The sequence below is a fragment of the Dermacentor variabilis genome, chromosome 11 (assembly GCF_050947875.1).
Source record: "Dermacentor variabilis isolate Ectoservices chromosome 11, ASM5094787v1, whole genome shotgun sequence".
NCBI classification, from domain to species: domain Eukaryota; kingdom Metazoa; phylum Arthropoda; class Arachnida; order Ixodida; family Ixodidae; genus Dermacentor; species Dermacentor variabilis.
The window spans coordinates 103,270,504-103,290,579 of NC_134578.1; the positions used below are offsets into that span (position 1 = coordinate 103,270,504).

Here is a 20,076-nt window from a genome sequence, read left to right on the forward strand (position 1 = left end):
CTTATGGCTCGGCCATGTGGGCACCGTTTCTTGAAAGTGATCTGGGGCGTGGCCGAAGTGCGCGTCCGTGTGGGCATGATCTTCAAAGCGATCTACGATATTTACAGAGTGCGCATAGTGCCGGTAACTTTGTATGCAGTGCTTTCGACGTTTCGTTCACATTGAAGCAAGAGATGCACAAAGGTCAATTCAATCACTGCTGCTGTCATGATTCCCAATTCCAATATTTTCACAGCGAGTCTCCGCGCTCATCGAGCGAGATGTGTTCATGTTTACCTGTGTGCACGTGACACCGTGCTTGTTAATTTAGTAAGAAACATTGGCGGGCTACTTGGTCTGAATCTATGATATAATGTGTAAGCGCAGCTGAATGAGGGCGTAGAAAGAAACAGACACATAGAGACAGTGCTGTCTCTGTGCGTCTGCTTCTTTGTATGTCCTTGCTCAGTTGCACTAGCACATTATGGCATTGTTAGTTAGCAAGCCAATGTGCCAAGCCAAGACAATCGGTGCTGAAGGGGTCACTGAAGTCTGCAGGTTTTTATAATAAGATATCATAAAATTTGTCCTGTGTATACATTTAAATATATGGTGTCCTTGCATGGTGTTTACCGTGTCAATTTAAAACAATGTTGAAGTGAAAATATATGGATGAGGTTTGCAGAAATAAAGCGAAAGCACGAAATAAAAGCAGTGCACGTGTGCGCCAGCAGTGATGCAGTAAGCTTTTTATCACAATACACATATATACTTTGAAGTGAAATGGTAGAATCAGCTCAAAAGAATCCTCAAATGATGTGGGTAACAGAGCTCTGGTAATGAGAAATGGGGGGGGGGATTTGATTTGGCATCGCTGGGGGTGTGTGTGCTGCCCCCCCCCCCCATTTTCTCAGAAAATTTCGGAGTGGGCCTGTGCCTTGGAACCCTCTCATAATCTGCGCTTATGGTTTTAGTGATGATAGGAGAAGTGATTGTTTCTGCCTCAACAATGTTGTTGCTTTCTTGGGGTGTGGGCAGCCACTACGTTTGTGGTTGGTTGCAAAAACAATCGTCACAACTCCTTCCATTCTTTTCTTTCAGAATCAATTTCTAAGATAATCGAATTGGGGAAGAGCCTTGAGCAACTGGTACCCGAACGAGCGAACAGGGACAAGAACAATCCCAGGAACAGCGGCGTGACAAGTGCGGACAACAGCCAACTGCTGCCTGAACAAGAGGACAGTCCCGTGAGCTTTTCAAGAAAGGGCCAGAGGAATGTTCCACGGAAGGGTCTACGAAAGGGTCTTCGGAAGGGTCTCAGGAGGAATCCCAGAATGAGTGGAAGCAGCAGCACACTGGACAGCGGCATATGTAATGACTCGTCCATGGTATGGTTCGTTCTCTCTGTCTTGGGGTACTTTCACAACAAAACTACAGAACCTTTACAGCTTTACAAGAACAGTTTGCAGCACAGCTGATACTTTCCAACTTTTATTAAGGGCGCAAGAGGGGTTTAGAAACCTTATTTTTTATTTTTTGACTAAATTTAATAAAAATTGTCACCTAGACAGTTTTTCATGCTGATTCCAAAAATGTAATTACTTTTCAAATTGACTGAGTGGTTCGATATATAATTAAATTTAATCACCTATTGTTTATCTGAACAGCTGTAAGAAGAGTATTAGTCAGAATGATTATAAAGACACATGGCTGGATACTACAAAGTGTAAGCAACACAACTGTAAGCACACTTGTAGCTACATGTCGGTCTGAAAATTATGGTTCTATGTGCCCTGAAGACCGAGATAGTGCTTTGGCAAGTTTAAAAAACACCAAAAATGAGATTCTGAGAAAACTTGAAAAAGAAAGAGCTTATTTTTATAACAGAACACCACAAAATATTTGAATATATACAAGTGCTATTGCGTTAGTACCCTCCAGGAATGTAGTCTGTCTAGTGTCACTAAGGGGATGCTTTCTGAACACCCGCTGCAGGTCTTCAGCAGATGCATGCTCAGCAGACGTAGCCAGCATCTCGTTTGTTCCGGCAGCAGTGTTGTCAACGTGATTTAGTTCTTCCGATTTTCGGTCAGTAGTAGGAGTTGGCACTAAAGCTTAAAGTTTTCCTTAAAGTTCCACTGTCAATATGCCGCGAAAATTCTGGCTGCAGAATAGTAGCGTCGTGCCGAACCGTCAAGGAAACGCGGCCATTGTCAGGAGCGCTTCAGGGGACTAGGCCTAACACGCCATCGGGATCTCCGGTGTCACCCGATTGCGGCAGTGGGCGGGCTAAATATAGTTCGACATAGTGTGAGCGCGAGCACATGCTACGTCACGTTGGGGAGAACAACAGCGTCTATCGTTAGACCAATGGTTTGACATACTGGTGCAGCCAGTGTAACCGGACGCAGCCAACGGACTGCGATGCACCCCGCCTCGCCCGTGCGCCGATAACGTCAGACTATAAACGCTCCTAGATGTCATTGGGAAGCGCCGCGGCGGAGTGTCGTTTCTCAACGTTGTACGCTGACTTCCATTCCCTTTTTTTTTTCTAAATTTGAACTTCGTAGCGAACTTCGCAGTCAAGGTCGGCATCGCTGTCATCATGGGAAACCTCGTTGGCATGCACGGTGTACGCAGAGCGGCCCCGGAGTGATGCAGACGACGCCAGTCTAGCCAGTGGCGTGGCTAGCTGAGGTTCACGTGCCTTTGTTAACCAATTAGAGCATGCATTCGGTCTTCTTTTTGAGGCGGAATTTCTTCACTGCCAATGTGCGGATGGAGCCAGTGGTGGCTTGAAAACGAAGATGAGAGACTGCTCTTTCAAATGATATACGGGTCGGTGCGACCGAACGACTGCGGGTCCGTCACGCGCCATGGAAAAAGTATTTCTTTACAGAAACTTTGGCTCACATTTAGCCCAGACTGGTGCCATAAGTTTATATTGCGGCTAAAATATTGATTTAGAATGTGAAAAATTTGGCGAAATGGTAGAATAATAGTTGGAAATTCCAAAAATACCGTTTTCAAAATACTGATTTTCTCGTGATTTTTGGTCTAAGACCCGTGTCCCCCGAGGAGACGCTCCTCAGAAACCCCTTTTTTTTTTACATATTAATGCTAGACAAATGAAAATTGTGCCACTTATGTCTCTTGATATCCTCATTCCAAATGTGTTTTTATTTTTAGGATAGCTCAATGCTTTCATGTCCTAAGTGCCATGCATAACTGAGAAACAGCACGTTTGTGCAGCTGCTGGACAGAAATTAGCATGACATAGCAGTGCCAAATGGTTTTTCTTGTCCCTAACACTCCACCAAGTGCTGATATGCAAGATAATCTAATTCCCTTGACAGGCAACGTTTTGAGAGAATTTCATATCTGGTGCTTCAGCGGCTGGTACCCAAGTGCATTAAAAATTTTCATCCTTAATAAAGATAAACTGATTGCATTAAAAGATAGATGGGTGCATTCTACACGCCTTAAAGATTATGCACACCAAATTTGTTCTTGGTTGGACCGCAATAAGTACATCAAATGTCGTGCACAAAAGCCATGTTTGGCCCAATATATGAAGCTGAGAAAAATGCAATTGACAGTTATAAAATATTTTTGTTGTTGTTGTTGTTGTAGCACTGAAATCTATAGGAAAATTCCACATAATGCAGGCCAGGGTATCCAGATCCAGTGCACAACTTTAGAATTCACCTGCGCCATATGTTGTTCCCTCAGAGTCTGTGAGCAGCATGCTCAAGACAAGCCTCCTTGGTTAGACGGCGACGGGGAGACCTTGCCTCTGCTGTCAGCTTTATTGACATGCTGGAAATCCTTCTTTTGTCACAATCCTTGCTCAGCTCAACTAGTTCCCTTGAGGGAAGCACTCCTAGTTCCTGCAGAGCTTGTTCATAGCCCAAAAGCTTGGCAGTTGGGCGAGTTGGTATGTCATGACTTTTTTAGGCTTGTAGCGCAGCTCAGAAAGAGCAAAGAGGTAGGTGGAAGGGGTAAGGAAAAGGAATGGAGAACAGAGTGAGCTCTTAGTTCATAGCCTTTGTGACCCTGGTTATACCACAAGACAGCGAGTGCTGCTGCCATCTCTACAACTATACGCGAGGCATACCTCGTCTTTGGGCAGAACAGCCAAATCTTGCTGTTTTTCCCTTGACACAGTGAGTGAGTAGCTGTTCTTCCATCATCCTTTTGTATAAGGGCAGGATTGTCTCGCCTTAGCTGTTTGTGAGAATAAGGGCGTGCGCTGGGGCTGCCTGACCCAACGTTTCTGCCCGCTTGAATTTGTTCCAGGAGTCTTCCCCATCTGGACAAAACTTATGGCTCTTGGCTATACCCGTTGAGCGTGAATGGAAGAATGATGCCCAGATTGCACAATACATTCCGCACGCACTGCCTCTGTTGGCAGAGATGGCTACTTGAAAGTAACTCTGTAGCTGCTGAATGACTGCATCTGTAAGGTTCTGCCCTTGTGGCATTTTGAGCTTTTGCAGGGCAGTTCCAAGCCACTTGGCTACATGGCTGGTGCAGGCTTCTTTTGTGATGGGCACACTTCTATACAATTTTGCCACTGACGCAGCTGTATAAGCCTTGCTGTCGCCACTGCTAAGGAGGGTTGTAAACCTCAGTGGAATACTGTAGGACTCTGTCCTATTCCATTTCCTTTCAGCAGCATTAGTATCCATGGCATAAACTGAGGAATCTACATTTTTTTCGCACACTGGCATACGAAAAGCTTGCCATAGTTCTTCCTCCACTTTGCTTTCAAATGGCTTGCATGTACTGCAACTCTGGCAACAGTTGGACAAAGCTTCAAAGTATAGGCAAAGCTCTGTTTCCACAGAAATGGCTGTCTATGCCATTGTGACTCTTGTGGCCTCATTTCTGCCAAGTACGTACCATCAAACATAACAGCTACATTGGCAGATCCCACTTCCTGTGCTGTTACTTTCCGAGCAAACTCCAAGTTATCAGCCACAGCTTTTGTAGCAGCAAAGTGCACTTTCTTTGTTATGGCGGTGAACAATTTATGGTGCATTGGTTTTGGCAAACCAAGAACTGCACAAAATCGGACGACTTGATTGTGTCCAGCTCCAATTGCACGCACCGCAGCTGCTGCCTTGATGTTCACGGCGAAACTCTCTTGGGCTGGCCGAAGCGCACGCTCCACCATTAGCGTCTTCTGCTAGAGATGCACACCGCGATGAATACGTTGACGAGATAACAGACGTGGTACACGCTGCACTGTTGCACCACAACTCCAAAAATGGCGCAAGTCCTTTCCGTTTTTTGGCCAACTCATGGATGCAAAGGTCGCGCTGTCCGCTCACCGGACATGCCGTGGTGCTCACCAGTATGTTCATGACGCCAATCTCGCAGATAAAGGTGCTCACCGTGTCTTCGCTGCTCTTATCGGAGCAGTGAGAAATTTTTCTTCGATGCATTGACGAATTCGTCTATGCTGTCCACAAATCTTGAGTGGCTGTTTCATTCCTCTTGCGAAAGCAGCTTTCCCCTGTTGGGGACGCAACAGAGGATTACGCACAACCATAGATTTTTCTTGCATGCGCTCACATTGGTTCGATTGGTTTGTATGGCTGGTGGCGTGAACAGGGAGCCGCCGGGGCCACTGTTTACTTATGTTGAATTCCAATGGCGGAGTCGGAGCAAGTTTTTCTGCTTGTTTCGGAGCAAGTTTGTTCCAATGACAGAGTGAGGGCGGGAGTAAGGTGTTCCAATGAGAGAGACGGAGACAATTCAGAGCGGGAGTCACTCCGTGGAGCAGCATAGAGTTTCTTACAATAATTACTAGAGGGAATTCTGGCGCTGCAGTCATTGTATCACCATGGGAATGATGGAAAGTACATGGCTTTGTCTGATCTTCGTGCTTGTGGATTCAGATGTTCTTGTGGCTTTGTATATTACGCTATATAAATCTTATTGTCGTAAATTTCAGCGCAACCTATACTCTTCAAAGTGCAGAAGACACCGCCAACATGCACAATTGCTATTAATTGCAACGATTGCGCTTGTCCAGGTGGCCAAATCTAAATGTGCCAAGCGTCTCAACGCACTGGCATGCCCGGGATAAATTCATAAGGGCGTTGCACTCGCTTGTCGTTACATACATGCGTCCGTGGCTTAATGGTTTCAATATCAGGCTTCTGTTCCTGTGTTCAAATCCTGCCAGCTGACAATTTTAATTATGTTTATTTAATTATTTATTACGCAGTACAGTCGAACCCGGCTATATCGAACTTGCAGAAAAACGCCTATCAGTTCGATATAGAGCATAATTTGATATAAGCCTGCTGAATAATTGGATGTCATAAGAGCACATACTATTTATAAAATCACTTTAGTGATGAAACTAGCTTAGTTTCGCGTGAAATAGTTCTGCGTTTCTTTCTGCTTGGGCAATTTCGCTGCCTGCGACGCGCGCACTTCTCCACATTGTCTATGGAGTCGGGAGCAGCTGAGGCCGCAACCTTCCGCATTCGCGCAGAGACACCGGACTAGTAAGAGTGCACCAATCACTTTGGGGTATGTAGGCAAAGGACCGTCACTTCCCTCATTGTGCCCACTTTCGCTTGTGCTCGGTACGATGTCGGCAATGTAGTCTTCGTTTTTGCGCTCTCCCGTGGTCGCGACACCATCATTTGCACTCACAAACTCATCCACTGTTGATTCGTCAACAGCTTCCGAAAATTCTGACTACTCGCTCCAAGTTTCGGCAACACCGGCAACAGCTGCGTCGCATTCATCAGAATTTAGTCATCACCGAGCATGCAGAAGCCGGCACGGCTGAACCACTCGTACACGGCCATGCGTATGCATCGGGAGCCACGGGCACCGGGGCAAGAGTTTAGCCGCTTTAGCCCTAATTTCTCCTTTATTCAAGATTGTCCTGAGAATGTTCCTCGGAATCATTCACGCTGTGGGAACACATCCGACTTCTCACCGCGTTCGACCCGATTTATGATTTCGAGCTTCACGACAAAATGGGAAATTTTGCCGCTTCATCACGGCAACACTGCGGGAGAAGGCCCACAAGGCGCACATGCAATGGACCAGAAAAGCACCGAGACAACTTGCACTTTCGCCATTTTGCATGACGAGGGCACAAGAGCCTCTGATTGACTGTCTGAGCAAGCGCTGCGGGCAGGCCAGGATCATTTTTTGCAGGGGGGTATCGACGGCTCGTCTGAAGCAGTGAGGTCATGGGAGGGAGAGCAGTTAGATGGAGCCGCGCTGTCAGGTTTCCTCGCAACCGCGAGGGAAAGCCAACTTTTGGGGGCACTTTTCTGCCGCTCGACGTTCAATATATCGGGAGTCGCTGCTATTTTTGTTCTATATATACAATAATTCGATGTAAACAGGTTCGATATAGTCGGGTTCAACTGTACATTGTTGAAGATGACTAGTTTACAAAGTCTCAAGGCCGTTTACAGCCAAAAATATGAAGTTTAGGCAAATCCATGTACTTCCCATAATTCCCATGCTGGGACAACCGTTCTCATTGCAGCTCCCGTAGAAACTAGCGCCAGAGTTCTCTCTAGTAATTTTTATATGAAACTGTACGGGGGCAGCCAGAGCCTGGAACGCAGCTGGAGCCTTGTTGGTAGGGAAGCGGATGTCCAGCACGTCGATGTAGAATTCCCGGACGCCCTACAACTGCGAGATGTCTGCTGGATTGCGCAAGGCCACCTCACCCAAGCCTTGGTAGAGTGAGGTATTGACGCTGGCATGGCTGGGCTCAGTCATCCAGTGTCACTAACTTGTGGGGCTGGTGGTGTGAAAAGGTAGCTGATGTGGCCAGTGTTTATTTAGGCTGCCAGCCATGGTGCGACGGGATACTCATGCTATGTGCATGTCAGCTCTCCTCTGCACCGACTCTGGAGGTGATAGTCACGCCGCTGCAGGTTCTGTTACGCTATGGGCGTGCGCGCTAGTTGCTCTGCTGCAAGTGAGTCGACCGGCAATTCCTTTGATGCAGACTACTGTCCAAGTGCCGAATCGGAATACAGTGGAACCCCGCTGTTACGTTCCTCACTGCTGCGTTTTCCCGGCTGCTATGTCGTTTCCATCCGGTCCCGGCATAGCTTCCATAAGATCCAATGTATACGGAACCCCGCTGTTACGTAGTAGCTGTGAAAACGTTCCCGCATGTTGCGTCGCAACCTGAACCCGCCTGGGCTAAAGTAGGCAACGCGCTCCAACCGCCATTTTGGCTTTTGACGAGTTTTGACCGGGCTTGGCTATGGAACTGGCTGCAAGAAGCCGCACGCCAGTTCGAGAGGCCGCCACTAGGTGGCCATTCGTGAAAAATGCTCTCACTATCATCACTGCGATTATGGTCGCCGCATGGTTTGTTGGACGGGTCGACCCACGGAGGAAGGAAACTCGGGAGAGGCCCTGACCTTTGTTTCTTTATTCTATGCCCTGACGTCGGAAGTTGGCGTTGCCCATGGCGTTGCTCCATCTATCGGGCCAGCTCTCCTCTCTTTACATTTTCGCGAAACCACGCCGCGCTGCGCGCAACCGGGCTGCTCGGACGCGCGCGCTGCACAGCAATACGAAACAATCGTTAGCACGATTACGCCAAAGAGGGCAAAATTTCTTGTGGATATTCCTTCGTCTGTTGCCATTGCCGTGGCGCGGTGACGAGGAGGAGCACGAGCCGCATGATGCCGGGGAGTTGCCAAATCCTAGATTTGGAGAAGCCGTCGCGGCTCTGGACCTCCTCCGCAGGTACGCCGCACCTCACAGTGACGCTGACAGCAATGCGGCCTTCCAGGCTATTGAGAAACGTGTGATTTCTAGCGAGCGAAAGAAACGGCAAGCCGCCATTCTAGACTTTTTAAAGTTTTAAGTGCACTCTGTGGAAATAAATTGTCTATAGTTGAAGCTGCACTTTTTTCATTCATTTTCGGAGCTTTCCTCACTGTTGCGTTTTCCCGGCTGTTACGTTTTTTTTCCTCGGTCCGGTGAAAAACGTATCAACGGGGTTCCACTGTATGTCTATTTCAGTGTATCAACTTTTTAGTCTTACTATAATATAATACAGTTGCCTATCAATTTTCTGGACCTTGCGGGGACTGAAAAATAGAAAAACTCGAGCCAAAAAAATTTAATTTACTGGGCTTAGAGCACCTTTAAAAGTTCTCTAATAAAGCCCTGACTCATACTACGCATGGAGGTGATCAGATTTGCTTGTATTTGTGCAAGAGTGACTTTTTCATATACATATGAAATGAGCGTCACCACATTGGTGATCTCTGCCAGTGGAAATCGCCCTGAAAATCGAAGAAACAAGCCATGTTTCTTCACACCACTTGGCTCGCATCAAGGCTCATGAGGTGGCGCTGCACAAAGATGCAATGCTGTCTCCAAGACACACCTGCTCTGTGGATACAGCACGTGCAAAATAGCAGCCGCAACGGATCACGCACCAAGTGATTATGACAGTAGTGGTTACTGAAAACAAAGAAAAGTGGCATCCCCTGGAGTGTTTAATCTGCCAAGGAAAGAGCGAGCATGGCCTCCAAGACTGGAGGATGGTGTGCACACACTATTGATTGTGTGCGCCTTGCAATCTTGGAGGCTCTAGAACGGGCCACTGAAAGCCAAGCCAGCCGAAGATCAGGTAACGTGGCTCGGCATGAACGATTTAGTCCAGAAAACCGAACTTTGGAGTATAAATTTGTCAAAAATATCGGTCGTGAAAATGCATTAGAACACTGACAGTATATTTATGAAGTCCGGAATATCCATCCAAGTCTGAATTGATGGAGTCTCAGTAGCCTGAGCCTGCTTTATCACATCATCAGTGACTTTCTTGATGGCCAACGCTGGAATTCTGTGGCAGACATCCATTATCCTTTCCTTCAGCTCATCTGACATCGATCATGCAAACACGGTCATAACCCCAAAGAAAGATATCGAGTGGAGAGAGGTCAGGTCACCTAGCCAGCCAAATTACAGGCCCGTGCCTTCCAATATATTGCGCTTGAAAAGTCGCATCCAGCCTGTTTCATGCTGGGCAGCTGCTGTGTGCTGGTGCTCCATCTTGCTGATACCACAGAAGCAGAAGATGTAACAGCGGGACTTAACTGATCCACCGCTCCTTCAAGGGTTCCTACTCGTAATGCTGTCCAGTCATTGTGTGATTGAAGAAGATGGGACCAATTGTAGCATCAGCGTAACTTCTGCACCACACATTGAACAACCACTGTTATGGTGCCATGTTCGCTTTGCTCAGTGTGTATTGGAGTCACTCCAATAGTGTGCATTATGCAAATTTTCCTGGGCACTTTTGCAAAAATTGGTTTATCTGTCCACATGATGTTGCTGAAAAAGTCCAGCGACTCATCAGCTTTTGTGAGCACCTAATTCGACAAATCTAGACGATTCTACAGGCTCCTACCTTCCAAGCATTGGTGCTGGTTAAGGTGGTATGGGCGAAGGGCCGAGTGCTTTTGAATCCTCCAAACTGACGACTTGAATTTTGGTACCTGGGCGGCCACGTCCTGCACATTAGCATGAGGATTTGAGAACAAAAATGCTAGAACATCCGCACGTAGGCTAGGGCTCAAAGATGGAGTTCTCCGCTGCTGTTCTGGAAGCGGTCAGTTTGTCTCCGGTTTTCATAATTTCTGACTATCGTCGATGCGTTTGGTCTTATGCCACACTTCCATGTCTGATATATATTTGCGGCCTCCTCTTATTGGAATTTGCAGATCCCAAGGCAAGGATCATCTTTGCCTTCAGCTCATTAGAGAAAGACGTGGCAAAAAAGAGGCGAGGCGTGCAGACAGGACACAAGAGAAGAGAAGTGGACAACATGAACGCCGTGTTGTCCACTTCCACGTCCATTGTTCTTGTTGTCCACTTCTCTTGTCCTGTCTGCATGCCTCAGCTCTTTTTTGCATAATGAATCCTTACCAACTAGCTCAGCTTTCTGTCTTTCAATGACGTGGCAACTGGGACAAAACAAAACCAACCTTTAAACCTTTGCACTGGTGATAGCACTTTATGGTGATAAGTCTAGTGGCAAAAAAAAAAAAATTTTATCTATGCTAAAAAAACCGATATCGCAGCTTGTTTCCAACACCAAACAGATAAAGCACTTATCTCTATCATGATGTTCTTTATTTCCTTTATTTGGTTCTGGCTAACTGGGAGAGAGCCTGTTCGAGGGTGCTGCTTTGTGATGGATGTGGGAGTGTAGTCATGTGGTATTTTTCATATTTTGGTGGGTTTATTTGTCAGTTGGAAAAAATTAGTACGTAATTAGTATTTCGCTGAAAATACCGCAGTTAGATGTCTTTTGGCTGTGCCTACAAATGCCTCGTTGACACTTTGATAATTAGTGCAGTATGTCTCGAGTTAGATAATTACAGTTACCTAATTAAATAACAGTAACGAAAAAGACTGGCTACTTCACTCTACTGGAAACAATATGCACTAGGCTTTCCTCAAGTAACACAATTGCTCTTTTTAAAAATCTTGGTGTTTGATAGTTGGGACACTCTGTACCATATTTACTCGCATAATGATCGCACCCATGAATTTTGTCGTCAAAATTTGATTTTTTTTCTTTCCCGTGTAATCATCACACCCTGAACTTGTCACAGCGATATGTCGTGTGCCAAGCCTAGCTAATGATGATCGCACTTACCATCTGTCACATACTACGCAAACGACTCAAGACATACCAAGCGGTCTGCACGCACCCAACATTCTTAAGCAGCTGCGCCATTTCATTCCTTTCATCACTTTCCACACTCCCATGAAAAATAAAAGCTACAACCAAACTTGCCTCGGCTTTATTATTTGTAGACTTCGTAATGGTTTTGGTCAACAACATAAAGGGTGCCTTTCAATTCTTCTCGTCTGCACTCGTGGGCACGCAACAAATAGTGAGTGGCAACGATAGTTGCCACATTTACACTGATACGTTAGAAGTGTACCCTATTCGATGCTTGTAACGCAGCTAAGATAAGACTCGCTTACCCATAGCGGAAACATGCCATATTAGGATAGCAGTGAAGACAAATGTCGCAGTTTCCGCAGCATGCCCCCCATGTGTTTCTACGTCACTGGCAGCTAAGCGCGCCCATGTCTGTTTCTGTCCCCTCAAAGTGGACATGGCAACGTTATTGTCACAAACTTGCCGATATTGACGATATTATTCATTACTGATACGGAAGAAACTGTTTCAATGCGCGTAATGTACTCACGAGAAGAAAAATCACGTTTGGCTTGCTCTGCCGACCGCCATTTTTGTTTTGGTGTCCCGCACTGACAGCGGCAGCCGCCTGCTTGTCATCTCGCAGCAAATGCGGGATGAAAAAAGAAAATGTTTATTTTCATGAGAAATTTAACCCGCGTAATGATCGCACCTCTGAATTTGCTTCAATTCTTTCGACAAAAAAAGTGCGATCATTATGAGAGTAAATACAGTATATATTTATGACCTCTGCAGAGAAGTAGCAATGTTTCCATCCCTAATAATTGTAAATTGTTAGAAGAGATTTTTGTTAGTTTTTTGATCATAAGTCGTTAGTATTGCTTACTGGAAAGAGAAGCAATATGGAGACATATCATTAATGTGCGTTTCACCCACCGTTGATAAAAGTGTTGAAGGGGTCACTAAAGTTTGCAGGGTTTTTTTTTTTTTCAGGGTTAAAAAAGCAAGCAAAGCAATTTGAAGCAAGGTGAACGTACAGCAACTTATTCATTCTTTAGGCATAAGCTATCCATACATTTAGAAATAATTGTTAATTGGTTACCTCCTTTTGTTTAAAAATGTAATATATATTTAAATATATTGTGTATGTACAGAGTGGTCCACTGTTGAAGGGAACACAGGACTGCATGGTGTCTGCTCTGCGCCATTGTCGGTTGGCAGCTGCAATGAGCTTCACGCACAGTGAGCGTAGTGGGCAGTGCTTTTTCCTTGTCTGCTACCGTCTGTGGCCGCGCTTCACATCATCGCAAAGAAACCCATTCGTGCATCCTTAAAGTTGGCCGGAGACTGCCTGGTCACACACAGATAGCTAGCCATTGTAAGGCTGATGGAGAATTAGGTGGTGCAAATTATTACCTTGTAGTTATTTTTGTCATTCGAACTCGCGAGACAAGCATAATTTTTTCCAGACATCTCTTTGTGGCACAATTATATGAGAGAGCATTTCTCCGTGTATAGCGGCCATCTCATGCAGACTAATGCACATTTGAGTCGCTGCAATGCATAGGCTGAACAAGCATTCAGTGGAATTCAGTGGTAAGCTCGATGAGGAAATGTATTGGCTTGTGTAGCGTGTTAAGCTCCTGCAGTTGCGGAAGCTTTAGTCACAAGTGGAGGCTAAAGTTTAGAAGCACGCGAAAGTGTTCTAAAGCTTTAGGTTAACATTTACAAATGGTGCCTTTGTTTACGGTAGGCGTTTTATGGTACACATTCAAAATGCTGATTGCTTATAACCTTCTTTTTATTAGGACTTGACGCCAAAGGTGCTCCTAAAAACTCACGTCATCTTCTCCGGCTTTAACAAAAGTATAAACTCCATGCATCACTCAATATCTGGTCACGTCGCCGTTTGCCTCCAGCACCACCTTCATTCTTGAAGGAAGGCTTGCATAGAAGGCTTCACAGAATGAGGCATTTTGTTTCAAACATTCTCATTTGGCCATGACAGTGCTCCAAAGCCTGTCCGCAGAGAGCCCATGCAGGCACCGACTTGCTAGGGCCTTCTTCACGGTCCCCCAAACATATTTTGTGGGGTTCAAGTTGGGAGACTGTGGTGGCCAGCTCAGAACTTGCACTTGGTGACGCTGCAGCAGTGACAGTTTTTTTTTTTTTTCTGTTTGCACTGGGGAGTTGTGCTGGAACAGGAAGCCATGTGGCTGGGAAGCACCATTTGCACTATGAGGGAGGGCAACTTGTTCAGTGACGTCGCAGTATTTGACAGCCATGAATTTTCCTCCTAGCCTGATGAGAGGCCTGAGGCCGTCCTTTGGCATGCAGCCCCACATGCTGATGACTGTTCTTCCGCTTATGTCGAGTCGCTGGATGTATTTCAGCCTGTAGCTGAAGTATGAAATAATGCACACCGTATGATCTGCAGTGCATGCTGTCAGGCAATGGAAGTTGTGGATCTTTACATTAAACTGGACGTTTTTGCGTACTCAACGCTGCATCATGATGTTCAGTATCCCTTCAATATATAAAGTTCAGCTTATGCCATGCAAAGCTTTTCACAAAATGAAACTACGGATAGCTTCGGAAAACTCTTAAACGTAAGAAATGACTCTGCTCTTTCTGGTTTGTTATATTTGCAGCATAAGAGGCCCCTGAAATGTAATGTAATGTGTCAATGCTGATACCATTGCTATATATTGCCACCAGAAAAATTTGTCCTTGCATTTTTCAAGCTACCCTTGAAATAATTATTTGGGAGCAGTTTTTCCCAGTTGTCAACTGTGATAGGCTGCGTGTGATGTGACAAGTAGGGTTCCATAAATGATACTGTGTATTGTATTATGGAACATCATCCCCTTTCACAAGTGGTTCCAGGAATTCTCAGAACTAGAGTTTCCGACTATCAGTTATGGAAACGAAAAATCGTGCAAGAAGCAACATTATATTAAAGGTATATACAGTCAACTCTCGTTGCAAGGAATCCTGACAATGCAAAAAAAAAACATCTGTTTTATTCGAAGTCTGTAACATGTGAAACGCCCCAGTTCCGAAACTTTTGTCGCCATGTCTAACAACTTTACTGGTGAGCGTCCAAAGTAAACAAAGAAACAAAAAAGTTGCAGTTTCGCCTGAAAGGTGAAGCATCGATTTCAATAGCAAATTAAGCAAGATAAGTGTGGAAGCAGGAGCGAGTGAATTGACCTTTGTGCTGTCTTTCTTCAACCTGAACTAAACATTAAAAGCACAGTGCATACAAAGCTACCGGCACTGGGTGCACTTTCTCCACATCGCTTTCAAGATACGGTGGCTATGTCGTGAGTAAAGCCCCTGCATCCGCGCACCACCGCCGCTTTCTTAAGTAGCGGCAACCTTTGTTGTGCACCGCCTTTTCCCCTCACACCAAATCTGGTTCTGGAATTTCCGGTTAAAAAATTTCCAGTTCCGGCGTTTCCGCTTCCTGGAGTTGCGCTGCGTGAATTTCCGCTTTGACTGCTGTTAGACGATAGTGAGACACCCGCGCGTGCTTAGCAGAGCTATGGCAGTCACCATAAGAAGAACGCAAAGGGGAAAAGCTGTTGTATTCCGCTGTTGTATTCCATAGTTCGCGGTCGCTGTTTTCCAAATGCACAAAAAAACGGCAGTGGTCTCCAAGCGCCCGGACACTACATTCTACTGTACGTTGTCGCTCATGGCACAACCCGTCGTAGGTTGACGCGAAGCAGCAAATACGAGCAGATCGCTGATTACAATAGGCGGTGGTTCTTGGATGGAATCGCATTCACAGTTTAAACCACAGCTAGTGCATTTAAAGCCTCTCCATTGACCTGAAAGAAAACAACGCTAAAAAACATAGCGTCACTTCCACTCTGAACAGGAAGCTGCAGCTACGTAAGTTCCGCTTGTTGCCGGAAGCTAAGGCGGTGAGTGGGAGAGGAGCATGGAGGAGGAGGGCAGGTTGGCGGTACTTAACCTGGTCGGCAGAAACGTGTATGGAGGGGCTTTAGTCGTGAGCAGCAGCCGCCAGAGTAGAACTTCCCTCTCTCTCGCCTAACAGCCTCTCTCTCGTTCCATCTCCTTGCTTTGCACGCAAAAGAAGACAGCATGTTTCCGCCACGCCTTCCTCCCTTGCATGTGCGATAGTGAGCCAAGATCGTTGGCTGACCCTCTCAAGTCTGTTGTCAACTCATGTGTACACGGCAAAAGTATGTTTTATACGCCCAATTTTGAAAACAATTGCCGCTAATTTCATGCACTGTAGCCGATAGTCCATTGTAGCGCAGTCCATTAAAAGTGAACTTTGTTGCATTAATAAAATAGGTAGAACAAACTAAGGCCGAAATATGGTCCATTATATCCGAAAGTCTGCTGTACGTGGGTCCATTGTAACGAGCGTAGACTGGGGCCGTATTCTGAAATGTTTGCCTTCCGCGATAGCCATGTTCAATAAATCAAGCGGTTGCTTACCCAGGATGTCAGCATGCACTAAGAACACGCACTGTCGAATGCTTCACATCCCATGAGAAAGCGTACCATGCGAGTGCAGAGCGGCTTGGATGTGTTCTTTTCGAGTGTAGTGGCCGCAGTACGGGTTCTGCGCACTGACCACGGTTAGCTACGGCCGCTTTCGGTAAAATAAATTGAAAAAGGAAGTGTGAAATGTTTTATTTTAAGTGAATCAACAAGTATCGCCGCGAAACAATGCATGTCAGACGTCACCTAAACAACCACTATAAACTACCACCTCTCTTATTTCCTACACTCAACCATCAAACAAACGTCAAAAGACGTGTTCGTCTATTCAATACATGTCAAGAGCACCTGTTGACACCATGGCGTCAAAATGACGGCCAGAACTACTAGATGGCACTGTTTATTTTCCGGTTTTGCTAAAACAACGAATCTGTGCGCGCTGTTGGCAGAGGCGTGGCCAAGATGATAGTTTCGAGGGAGGCAAACGTTTCAGAATATGGGCCCTGTATTACCAAGGGCAGTCAGGGTGCCAGATGTGTGCCTTCTGGTCCCTACAGGTGATGAAAGTAGACTCGCCATCAAAGGCAACCCTCTTCCAATTCTGCGCCGTCCAGCCTGCGTGGCACTTTGCAAACTGAAGCTGCTTGTCCTTGTTAGCAGTGTGAAGGAGGACATTCTATGCAGCCGTTCTGCTTTATAGCCCTGCCTGATACAAGCGGCACTTCACAGCTGTATTTGAAGCATTAAGTCCAAGGCTGTCTGATGTCTTGAACAGAAGCCTGGGGTTTGTCAGCCACAGCAGCCACAATGGCAAGGTCTTCCGCATGGCTCATGGCCCTATGCCGTGGCTTCAGAGGAGCGTTCTTTATGCATCGCTTGCTCTTACATGCTTCAGCAATTCTATTAACTGTTTTCAGTGGCCTCTACATTAATCTTGAAATAGCGCATTGACTTAATGTCCCTATCCACAGTTCAACAATACGCTGCCTTTCATTGTATGGCACTCGAGTCATTGTGGAATAGTGGGAATTGTTGTGCGCACTGTTTCCTGAAGCAGGCAATTCTTTATGTATCGGTAAGGGGAAGAAAAGATGGCAGTGTCATTGCAGCTGATGTGTAGGACGACATTTATCTGATTGTAGATCAAACCCATCGCTTTCCTTCCAGCTAGAAGGAAAGCTGCTTTCATGTATGAACTACACGAGCTGCTCTCTTCACAACAATCCGAAGCGTGGCTACAGACAGTAGCAGACGACAAAAGAGTGCAGCCACCGACCGGCGGTGGCACAGAGCAGATACCACATGCTCTAGTGTTCCCTTTAACAGTGAACTGCTCTGTACATGGTGTTTACAATGGCAATATCTAAAACGGTGTTGAAGTGAGAAAATATGGATGAGGCAGCTGCCGCTTCTGGCTTCTAATGCACTTGTCCTCCTATGTCAGGATTTGCAGAAATAAAGTGAAAGTATGAATTAAATGCCGTGTACATCCGTGCCAGCAATGGTGCAGTAAGCCATTAGTCACAATAAAGTTTAAAGTTAAAAGGGGGGCCACCCCCCCCCCCCCCCCCCGCCTACTTGGGAAATTTTGGAAGGTGCTCGGGCCCCAGAGCACTGCCATACTTGGCACCTATATTCTCATCTACTTTCATTTCGCTTTACCGTAGTATTTATAAACTTCAATTAAATAGCAATTACCGTAGTTACACGATTGTAAGTAGACTCGAATGTAAGTCGACCCCCACCCCCCTCCATATCGCTTGACCGGAAAAAAATAAGAGAGCATACCCGAGGGCGCATTCGATAACGAAAATTTATTAGTAGCTGACATGGTCACTGAGCTACTCGTCTTTACTAGTGCTGCCATCGTCATCGTTGCTGCGGTCCCACAGTGCGTCGTGGTCCAGCGAAATTTCAAATTTGGCAAACGACCGCACCAGGACATCTTGCAGAACAGCAGCCCACGCCAAATGCACCCAACCACACGCAGCTGTCAGGGAGGCTCTTTTGACAGGTCCGGTTGGCGGAATTTCGCAGTCTTCTGCCGCCAGCCACTCGTACTCATGGCGGAGCAGAACCTTAAAATTAAGGCGAAGGTCCGGGCTTGTTTCATGACCACGTCGCACTTCAATGGCTGGGACCGATCACGCATTTCAGCGACGTGCGCTGCAAGCTTAGCCTACAGCTCCGGAAAGCGTCCAGACTTCTGCACGTGGGAAATTTGTCACTTGCCGCCACAGCCACAGGGTGAAAATTTCGCTTCACTGCAGTCGCCACTCTCGCACCACCTGTTTAGAAACATCGTAATTGTGGCCGGCTGCGCAGTGATTTTTTTCTTCGGCGCAAAGGATGGCAGCCCTCTTGAACGCTGCTGTGAACGAGTGCCGAACGATTAGTGGGCCTGGAGCACTCATGGCGACTGGGGAAGCATAGAAGTAGCACGTAGCCGGCAGTCAAGTGGAACGTGTCAAAAAGTTGGTCAAACCAATACCAATGCCTTTAAACAGAGAAAGAGAAACCCGCGAGCGTTGTCTGCTCTTCCATGAACTACCGATACTCCCCGCAAGTCCCGCCGTTCTGAGGGTGCCGCCGCAAATGGGAACAGTGGCGCTTCCATCAACTATCGGTACCCCCCCCCCCCCCCCCCCATGAGTGTTGCATGCACTGTAAGACTCTCAAAAATGTTGAAAAACCCTTCCGAAATGCGAACGAACACGCGGGATAGCGAAAAGATACGGGTCGGGCCATAGAGCAAACATAAAATTGTAACTACGTTGTAGCTCCCGTTGGTATCGCTTTTTTTTTGGCGGGGCCATGTTTTGGTTTCGATTGTAAGTCGACCCCCCAACTTCAGACTTTCAAATTTAAAAAAAGGGGTCGACTTACAATCGTGTAAATACGGTAATTCCCCCTACATATTCTCTTCCGTATGTTTTTTTAAAATGGTAGCAACTAACAGAGAAGCACAGCCCCCTGGATTCCCTTAACTATTCTCGCCTAGTGTCCCTGTTTGAATTGATGTTCATGTTGCCAATGTGCTTGTACTGTTCCTATTTTCAGGTGGATATCGGTAATGGCGTCTTGGTGGAGGAAAAGCAACTGGGCGAGCTTTTCAAGTCCCACACCACCAGTGCAACCAAGTTTGGCCGCTGCCTCCTTCGCATAGTCTTCACTCCGGATGAACTGCAAGGAAAGTGCCTCATGGGAAGGAACAGCAAAGGAGCCGCCAAGCAGCCACTGGACCATATCCGTGTGGGAGCCGTCATAGGTAAGGGTGTCGCATTACTAGGAGTGCCAAATTTACGCGACTCTTCCTGCTGCAGTGTCGAACCATTAATATGTACCTGCTTAATAAGTAATTCCAGTTTAAGTATAGTTGCGATGAGTCCCCCCCACCCTGTCGCCATTGAACCTAATGTAATGACTGACGACTGAAGCCATAGTCACTTGATGCATGCCATACAGTAAGTGCGCAGTATTTACTTTATTTTTCGGGACATGCAAGCCTAGTTTCGGCATGTGCCCCCTACCTAGTTTTGTGGTTGTAGTGATTCTTTACAGCAGTATCTGTTTGCATCAATATAAGATTACAGCAGACAAAATCAATTTATAAATTATTACGTTTTCGCTGCAATTCATTGGTTACATGCAACTTAGTTTTTAACCAATCGCAGAACAGCGAGTTGTGATGTCACTCATGGTTCTGGTGAGTGCCACTGTCGTCGGCGGCGGTGTAAGGATTTGTTTTCATGATTAAAATTTGGACTCCGAAAAAGACTTGTTTCAGAGTGTAGGCATACGAGCAGCCTCTTTGCAAAATTTTAATTTAAATACAGGCGTATTCATCATGGAAATCTATCAAAAATAGATGCTTTTACACCATAACTGAAAAAAGATCGAGGCCATTGCTGTTTGTC

General features: G+C 46.2%; 1 protein-coding gene and 1 pseudogene across 2 annotated transcripts in view; one reads left to right on the forward strand and one right to left on the reverse strand.

Moving 5' to 3' along the window:
• Window positions 1-20,076, forward strand: part of LOC142563972 (uncharacterized) — a 45,518-nt gene that overhangs the window by 14,593 nt on the left and 10,849 nt on the right. For both annotated transcript variants that reach the window (XM_075674727.1, XM_075674728.1), the window contains 2 exons: window positions 1,081-1,367; window positions 19,220-19,427. In XM_075674727.1, the coding sequence (XP_075530842.1) occupies window positions 1,081-1,367; window positions 19,220-19,427 (495 nt within the window). The remainder of the gene's footprint in view (window positions 1-1,080; window positions 1,368-19,219; window positions 19,428-20,076) is intronic.
• LOC142564419 (uncharacterized) lies at window positions 3,708-4,670 on the reverse strand (annotated as a pseudogene).